This window comes from Dama dama, chromosome 13, assembly GCF_033118175.1.
Source record: "Dama dama isolate Ldn47 chromosome 13, ASM3311817v1, whole genome shotgun sequence".
Classification (NCBI taxonomy): Eukaryota; Metazoa; Chordata; class Mammalia; order Artiodactyla; family Cervidae; genus Dama; species Dama dama.
Genome location: NC_083693.1, coordinates 76,096,612 through 76,105,208, shown reverse-complemented (window position 1 = coordinate 76,105,208; position 8,597 = coordinate 76,096,612). Strand labels below are relative to the sequence as shown.

Here is an 8,597-nt window from a genome sequence, read left to right as displayed (position 1 = left end):
TGAGCTACCGCAGACTTTACAGCAGGGGTGGGCCCCTCAGATGTGTGCCGGGCAGGACCGGGGCAGGTGAGGGCGGACTGCCCGAGGGCGCCGGAGTGGACGGAGGCTTAGGAGCCTGGACTGAGGTGGGAACGGAAGCCTCTCCCCAGGTTCCAGTCTGAGCAGCCAGGTGAGGGGTGTCTCTGAAGGAGGTGGGGGGTCAGGGAGGGCCCGAGGCCAGCGGGCACCCCTGCGGGTGCTCAGAAGAAGTCTGGGCTGGGGGCTGAGGGCGGGGCCATCCTGAAGGCTGCCCGGGAGGGGGTGTCAGGTTCCTGGGTGAGGCTGGGTGGGGGGAGGGCGGGGGTCGTGGTGTGGTGGGCAGGGAGGCGGCGGAGGCCCTGCAGGCACTGCTGGGGGCTGGGCAGCAGCACAACCACCAGGAGTCCTTACTTCTAGAAGCTCGTCTTCAAGATTCAAAACGCAGCAGTGATGAATGGACAGTGATGCTCCACACAGAACTATCTCTGGCCAGAAATCTGGAAACCACTTAATTAATTTCCAACATTAGGGGGTTTACAACCCTGTACATCGAGCTTTCAAGGTGTCTGCTGGCGTGATCTTTTCATAATTTGCATCTGATCACGTGGCTCCCCAGCTCAAGCACTTCCCCCACCCGCACAGCCCTCATGACGGTGCTGCAGCCCAGCCTCTTCCACCCCGCGCACCTGCCAGCGTTCACCCCTCTGCCTGGTGGACGGCACCAGGCCTTCACTTCGGTGGGGCCCTTGCAGGCCCTTCTAGGGACTCCCCTGGACTGTGGGCACTCCGGGCCCCTCGCTCCTCTCCCACCCTTCTCAGCTCTCCCCCAGCTCCTGTCGCCCCTCCCTCTGGGCCCCCTGGATGTGTTGGGTGTCCAGCCTGGGTGGGGGGAGTCAGGGCAGGCAGGCTGAGCACATGGGAGCAAGGGGAGACCTGGGCGCCTGGGGGAAGCAGGCTTGCAGCCCAGTCACCTCCTGCTGGTCCCGCTTACCCCAGGGCCCAGGGGCTCTGTCGCACTCTCCGCACTCGCCCCTGGCAGCCCCCGCGCACATCCCGGAGATCTTGTCCCCTGTGAGGCAGGGAGGGTGTGCACCCTCCCTGGTCCCTCGTGGTCGGTGTTTCGGCCCAGCTGTGGAGTGAGTGAACCTCGGAGGGGTGGACACCCCGCATCACGCCTCCCCGGCCCTCTCTGCGGTGGCCCTGGCTCGGACCTCCCACTCAGCCAGTCCCTGCGCGACGACACAGGCCGCCCGCGGGAGCTGGGAGGCGCTGGGACAGCCAGGGGCTCAGCGGCGCCCGCCCCGCCGGCGGCCACCTGGCCCCATCGCCCCACCACCTCTGCGGACCGGCTCCCTGCCCGCCACCTCCTCGTGCCCGGGGCCTCGGGTCACCGCTGCCAGAGAGGGAATTCACCTCTTCCAGGGGGTGCCCTCCGACCTCCCGCTGGGGGCACCCAGCCTCGCCAGGAATGCGCGCCGGGCCGGGGCGCTGGCCGAGGGCGGGCGCTGGAGCGCGACCTGCTCGGCGACACCGCACAAAGGCACCCCGCACCGCCCCTGCAGTACGGACCGTCGTACTGGGGCCGGGCGCCGTGCGCCCGAGCCCCGGCAGGTGTGAGCAGAGATCCGAGCCTGTCCCGAGATTCGCCCGCCGCCCTCCCGCGCCGGCCACATGTGCGACTGTGGGCCGCCCGCCCGCGGTGCGGGGTGCTGGATGCAGCTGCGTGGAAGGCCGCGGGCTCTCCGTGAGCCCCGCCGCCACCCATCTACCCAATGGGCGGGGGGTTGGCTCAAGAATGCGTTCCTGCACCCACGCGCCCGTGCCTGCCCCCACCTCCAGGAAGCGTCCCTGGCCACTCTGGTCGGGTCGCAGGTGGCCTCCTGCTTAGCCCGAGCGCTGACCCTGAAGCCCCGCCCTTCTCCGTATCCCTAAGGACACTCGAGTTTCTGGCAGTCCCGTGGCCGGGCAGGGGTCGGGGGCGAGGCCTGACCGGTGGGTGGGTGGGCTCACAGCAGATGGGCAGGAGAACAGACCTGGAGCAGACCGCACCGGCGCCCACGGTTTCCTGGGAGCCAGGGCGTGGCTCCGAGGCCGGCCTCCCCTCCCCAGGAGCCCTCCTCCATCCCCTTCTCCGGTCCTGGCGGAGGCGGAAGGAGCAGCCCCCGCAGCCGAGCAGCGCTGATTACTGTAATTAACATCCGCTGGTGGGGAAGCCCACCGTGAGCGGCTGAGGAGGCGGAGCCGAGCGCCCACGCGCTCCCACTCCCCTCTCTCCTTGGGGTTAGGGTTGAGGCCAGGACGTCCTGGGGTCTCTGGGTGGGTCAGCTGTGGCGGGCGGGGTGGGCGTGTGTGATGGGGGTGGGTGATGGGGGGTGAAGTGAGGCTGGAAGGCTAGGCCCTGGGAGCTGGGGTTCAGAGCCTGGGGGAGCCAGGGAGTGAGATTCCGCCCTGCCCGCCCCCCTCCCCTGTGGCCTGGCTGGCAAGGCCTGGGCGCGCCCAGTTCCCTGGAGTTGGCAGGGACCAAAGGGCGGAAAGCCGTCCTCCGCCCTCGCCCACTCAGACAGGAATCCGTGGCCCCGGGGGACGGAATCCACAGCCACATTCCGGGTGCCCTGGTCGCCACTGGGCAAGGGTGAGGCAGGGCTGGGGTGCCAAGGCTGGCACCAAGGAGTGTGGGAACCCCGTGCTGCCAGCACCCGGGCTGGTGGCCCTCTCTGCCAGCCTGGCTGTGGTTGGTACCCCTCTGTCCCCCTCGAGAGCCTCACAGGGGCCAAAGTGGGGTCCACGGTGGGAGGGGGGTGTGGTGGGGCCTGGGTGTCTCCTGCTTGAGACCCAGTGGGGTCAGCCTCACCACTGGGGGAGGCACAGCCCTGACACCCCCCCCCCCCCCCGCCCCAAGCTGCTCTGCGTGGGCAGGCCCTGCCCCGCCTGGGCCAGCAGGGGCCTTGGAAGGGAGAGGGCAGCGGTGGGCTGCCCCGTAGGGGTCACGCTGAGCGACAGGGTCCTGGCCCACTCGGATGTGCTCACACACGTCTGCACCCAGCCTGCGGCGACTTGCTCACTGGCAGGAAGGCGGGCCCGCTTGTCCTGGTTGCAACCCTAGAAGTTCCCCAGAAGGGTCTGTTCCCTGCTGGCTGGGCAGAGCCCCTGGGTGCAGAGCCACTGGGCTGCAGGTGTGGCGGCTTCCAGACGCACCTGTGCTGGGGGTGGGGGCTCAGAGGAGGGGGCAGAGTCCAGCCGGGCGCTGAGCCCAGCGCTCTGTCCAGTAGTTGGCCACGCGCAGCCGAAGCAATGCCTTCCCACCCCCACTTTGCAGATGGAGAAACTGAGGCCCAGAGAGGTCAGGGGACTTTTCCAAAGTCACACAGCAAGGTGGAGGCGACACAGCAGATTCAGGGTGGACTTGGAGAACCCTTGGAGACCTGAACCTTACTTTCCTGAGAGCCCGGGCAGGTGGCATCCCTGTCTCTGGCCTCAGTTTTCTCACCTGGGGAGTGGGCTTACAGTAGCCACGTGGCAGAGCCCTCACGGAGTCAGGTGGCGCCGGCCAGCAGTCGGTGTCTCCTGCCCCTACTCCCCACTCCCAGCACCCAGAGAAAAGGCTCTGACCCCACATCCGAAACAAGGGGCCCCCTGGTGGCCACTGGTGGCGTGAGGCCACCTGTCCTCCGCCCTTGAGCCATGGAAGAGCCTTGGCCACGTGGGTGAGAAAGCCCCTGAGGGGGGTAGGGGGCAGAGGGCTACTGGGTTGGAGTGTCCATGGGGGTCCAGGCAGGGGAGGCTGCGAATGCCGCCCCGTCGGGAGCTTGGATGGATCCTGTGGGTAGCTGGAGGCCATTGTGGCTGCGGGACAGGGTCCCCTGGAAGATGACCACAGGGGAGGCAGGGACCGGGACAGGGTTCACATGTGAGGGGACAGCAGCCCAACTCTGGGGGCACAGAGGCCCCGGGGGTGCTCAGTCATGGGGTGTGGTCGGCCTGAGGCCTCGGCAGGTCCGGGCTGGGAGGGGTGTTGGCCAGGTGCCCAAGGGCGCCAGGAGACTGGGGTGCCCACCCCCTTTCAGATCCCAGGGCGGTCCCCTCTGCTCCTCCGTCCTCAGAGGCCCGTCCTGACCCTAACTTGTCCCCGAGAAGCCACCAGTGCGCCAGCCTGAGAGGGGCTTGGGGCTCGAGACCCCAGTGAGTGAGTGGACGCGGGCCCTTGTCCTCCCCGGCTCCCTGCATGCCCTGCGCTCCGGCCCGGGGTCTGGTCACGGGCACTGTGCCACCTCCCTGGTCAGAGCTGGCAGGTGGTGATAGCCAGGGGCAGGAGGGACGGGGCTGGGGTGGACAGAACTCAGGGTCATCCTCTGGGCCCACACCCCAGTGGGGGAGCACAGAGAGGAGCCATGAGGGGCAAGGGTCATGGGCACAAGAGGGGCCCGGCCGGTCTGTGGGAGCCCGCTGGCCTCTGGGTAAAGGGCTGGGCAGGGGCTCCGGGGCACTCACCTGGCCTCTGGGCCCAGAGCGCAGGGACACCTCTTAGCTTGTAGCCTGTGGCCCCTGCTCCTTCCGCTGCCAGCCCTGGGGGCGGTGGGGTGCGGGCGGGGCAGACACAGGCCTGGGAAGCCACCTCGGGCCCCATGCACCCTAGCGCTTCTGCTTCTGGTGGTGAGAGTCCCCCCGCGGGCCACCAGCGCCCAGCATATCTGCCCAGAGGACCCCTCCTCTCTGGGACCAGTCAGCCCTGGCCTTCGCTAAGGCACCCCCCCCCCCCCCCCGCACCATCCTTGGTGCCTGTGGCCGGGGCATCAGGAGACGGGGCTCCCCATGACTGGCTCGCATCCCTGGGTTCTGTTGTCACCTGAGCCTGGAGGTTGAGCTGGGCTGGATGTCTGTGCCCAGGGCACAAGCCTGCCCTACCCAGGAGCTGGGCCCACCACACAAGCTGGGACTCCCAGGTGGCAAAGCGCTCCTTGGTGAGGGCTGACCAGGGCAAGAAGGGGGGCTGTGCAAACCTGGGGCCCAATGTCCCCAGGGGCTGGCACCTGTGACCGCCCCATGCATTCACACAACTCCCCATGGAAGTGGCCAGCGTGCATGCGTGTGCGTGTGTGTGTGAGAGAGAGTGCTGTGGGCGCATGGACACAGGTGTGCACCAAGTGAGCAGTCACACCAGCACACACTCACAGGCCCACACCCTCACACAGCAAGGAGCACAGACCACACACACTTGGTGACCGGCCCCATGCACGCACGTGTGAGCGTACCCAAAGCAGTGGGGAGGGGGCTCGTGACTGGGTCCCTGTGTCTCCTCCAGGGTACTGGGAGCACACCCCTCCCCACCACCACGGGTTCATCACACAGGGATGCAGAGAACCCTGACCAACCCTCCTGCGATGGAAGAAACACGCCAGGCAGAGGGGCAAATCGAGGCAGCTGGGACTCAGACGGGTGGTTGGGGGTTCCCGGACCCTCAGGGCGGCCGGGCCACAGCACGTGGAGGAACCCGGCGGGGCAGCTGCGTGAGGAGGAGGGGGTCGGCGCCCGCCCCACCCCGTCGGGCAGCCGGCCTCTCCTTGCCCCCGCGGGCTGGGGCCGGCCCAGGGCGGAGGGGTCGCCGAGGGCGCCGGCTCCCCGGGAATTCCAGGCGCGTGTGTCAGCGCGCTCGGCTTCGCCGCCCCTGCGGCCCCGTCGGCCCCCCGGCTGTTTGGCGGGGAGAGCTGGATTCCCGAGGGGGCGGGGCGGGGCCCGGAGGGGACCCTGCCAGGAGCCGGGCTCCCTCCACTCTCTCCTAATTTCTGCGCCCCGAGGGTCGCCGCTCCCCCGGGGAAGGAGCGGGGAGGGCCGGCACAGGAGGACTCGGACTGGGGAAGGGACGCCACCGGCCCTGGACGCCCGCGCGCGCCGGGAATTTTCATCCGCTTGGGGGAGCGGGCCCAGCCCTGCCCGACAGACAGATGAGACCCCCTAGGTCATGGCCGTCCAGCTGTTTCTGTGCAGACCTCTCCGTGAGCTGGGGGCAGCGTCTGGATCTTGAGCGCGAATCCCAGTTGGGCTTTGATTTTCGCATCTGGAAAATGGGAACCAGAGCAGTACCTACCTCGCAGAGTACCGTGCAAATAGAAGACACCACGGCGAGCGCCGCCAGTGCCCGGGATGGGGTGCTGCCTGGGAACCCGGGGTCGCGGCCCCCTCCGGGGCGCGTTGGTGCGGGGACCCAAGACACCCACCCTCCCCGCCCTGGCTCGCTCGGGGGCTGCCTGGAGCCCCTCCGGGCTGCACACACCGAAGTCTCTCGCCGCCCCAGGCCCGCCCCGGCGCTGCTCTGCCAGCGGCCTCGACAGGCCCCGGCGCGCTCAGGCCCGCGGGGCGAGGGTGGGTGCGCGCCGGCCCCGACCGGTACGCGCCCGGGGTCGGAGGGGGCAGGGGCGGCTCTAGGCGGCGGGAGGGGGTGGAGGCGGCGAGGGGCTGCGGCAGGGCCCGGGGCGGAGCGGGTTGGGGAGCTCGGTACCGTGGGGCCGGGCTCGGGGTCTAGACGGGGTGAGGGGAGGGCGGGGGGAGCCGGGCGTCTCGGGACCGGCTCGCGGGGCGGGGGCTGCGCGAGACCCGAACCGGGCGCTCCCGCGGCTGGGCGCCCCGCTCCTCCGCGTGCCCCTGGGCGCCGCTCGCCCGTCTCTCTGAGGGGGAAACGGTGAATCCCGCGCACCCGGGGGAGGGGGTCGGGTTTTGTGTCCCAGCGCCCGGCGTGCTGAGGGGTCGCCGGGTTGCTCGTGGTAACGCAGACGGCACGAAGGGGTGCGGGGCAAGCCAGCCGGCGGACTTGGACCTCGCCTCCGCCTCCCTCTGCCCTTACCGGCCCCTCGGGGCAGGGGCTCTGAGCCGCGAGGCGCCCGCGATTCGGGGAGCCCCGAGCGAGGCCCGCGGACGCAGGGCCGATGTCGGCCAGCAGGCGGCGCAGGGCGGCCGGCAGAGCCCCGCCGACCCGCTTCGCTAGGCCCGGCCGCCCGGTCCCGAAGCGCCCACCGGGATCGCAGACGGGGACCCAGGCCCCCGAGCCTTCGCCTCATCTTGAAGTTTGCGTGCAACAGGGGGGCAGGAAGGCGGCTTCTTGGGAGCATTAGGTGCATGAAACTTGCGGAGCCCAGCTGTGTCCCTAGGAGGTGACCTTGAACACTCAGCCCAGGCTCTGCCTTCGCTTCCCCCGTGAAAATAGGGGGTGGGGGCGGGAAGAGAATTCCCCGCTGCTGGCCGGCCTTACCCCAGGAGACACCGGCCTTCGGGAGGCTGGGCCGCTGGGTTGTCCCGGAGGAGAGGGCTGACAGCTGGCCTGCTGAAGGCGGGGTGGGTCCCCGCTCCGCTCCCGGCGTGGCTGAGCCAGGAGAGCCTCCTAGGGACAGAAGCCCCTTCCCTGAGCCCAGAGACCCTGTGGGGCTGGGCCTGGGGCTGGACGCCTGGGAGGGCCCGCCTGTCCGCAGGGCCTGTGGGGAGTGGGATGGAGGAGGTGGGGGGACCCCGGCCTGCAGCAGCGCCCCCACCCCAGTCCGAGGTCGGCTGAGGCACCAGCCTGAGGGCACCGTGCTCATAGCAGGCCTCCAGCCCCAGACTCCTCCCCAGACCCTGGCCTTCCAGTGTCCTCCCCATGGAGGGAGGAGCTGGACACCCCTCTTCCAGCTGTGGCATTGCCCGCACCCTGCCAGCACTCGCCCCGGTCCCCAGGGCCTGCCCGCCTGCCCCTCCCCCAGCCCGCCTGCCCCTCCCCCAGCCCACCGTGTCCCAGCCATCAAGGGTGCAGCCTTTCCTGAGTCCTTCCATGCACTCACCCCGAGGCTTGGCTTCCGTGTCACCCTCAGAGAACCCTCTTCTGGGCCTGGGCAGCAAATGATTCACCCAGAGGGCCAGGGTGTCCACCCGCTGCACAGTCCAGAGAAAGGTTTAGCCCTTGCCTGGCTCCTAGGAGGCACCCTCCGAGCCGCTGGAGTGTCTGAGACAGCCTCTCCTGAGCGCACAGTCGGCTCTTGGCTGAGTGGTGGGCGGCAGCAGCCCCAAGGCGCCAGCCATTGGGCCTCTGTCCTTGGTTTCCTGTTTACCAGGGCACAGGGACTGAACGCAGCGCCCCAGGTTGTAGGCAGGCCTCCAAGTGAGAAAGCGGGACTTGTAGGGAGAAGGGAGGGGCCTAGTGGATGGATAGAGAGCTGGGCGGATGGGTGCGTGGATGCAGGAAGGGAGGGATGGGGTGTGGACGGATGGATGGATGGATGGAAGGGCATGGATAGATGGGTGGGTGGATGGAAGGGCATGGATAGATGGGTGGGTGGAGAGATGCATGTTCATTGTAGAACACAGGTGAGGGGTATGTGAAGTTTCACTGTGCGGTTCTTTTAACTGTGCTGTGTGTTTGAAAATATAATACAATGTTGGGGAAATGTTTGTAGATAAGCCCTGTAACACACATGTGCACACACTGCTAAAAACTCATGGGCTGGGACTTCCCTGGTGGTCCAGGGGTTAAAAATCCACCTGCCAATGCAGGGGACACGGGTTAGACCCCTGATGCGGGAAGGTCCCACATGCTGTGGGGCAGAGAAGCCCGTGGGCCA

The 8,597-nt window shown here is 68.7% G+C and overlaps 1 protein-coding gene across 1 annotated transcript; it reads right to left on the bottom strand.

The window, feature by feature from the left end:
* Positions 1 to 3,117: 3,117 nt before the first annotated feature.
* LOC133068069 (basic proline-rich protein-like) lies at positions 3,118 to 7,583 on the bottom strand. The gene is made up of 6 exons (XM_061159136.1): positions 7,259 to 7,583; positions 6,101 to 7,062; positions 5,450 to 5,942; positions 4,921 to 4,983; positions 4,507 to 4,581; positions 3,118 to 3,218 (listed from the first exon to the last, which is right to left on the bottom strand). The coding sequence occupies exons 1-6, from the start codon at positions 7,581 to 7,583 to the stop codon at positions 3,118 to 3,120; spliced, it is 2,019 nt and encodes a 672-aa protein (XP_061015119.1).
* Between the last annotated feature and the right edge of the window lie 1,014 nt (positions 7,584 to 8,597).

Excerpts from the sequence above, each read along its gene's own strand:
- LOC133068069 (XM_061159136.1), bottom strand. The coding sequence starts at position 7,583 with ATGAGCACGGTGCCCTCAGGCTGGTGCCTCAGCCGACCTCGGACTGGG. Across the intron at positions 7,063-7,258 it reads GAAGGCCGGTGTCTCCTGGG|GCGAAGGCTCGGGGGCCTGG; the intron begins GTAAGGCCGGCC and ends CTTCAAGATGAG. Across the intron at positions 5,943-6,100 it reads TTTGCACGGTACTCTGCGAG|GGCTGGGCCCGCTCCCCCAA; the intron begins GTAGGTACTGCT and ends TCTGTCGGGCAG.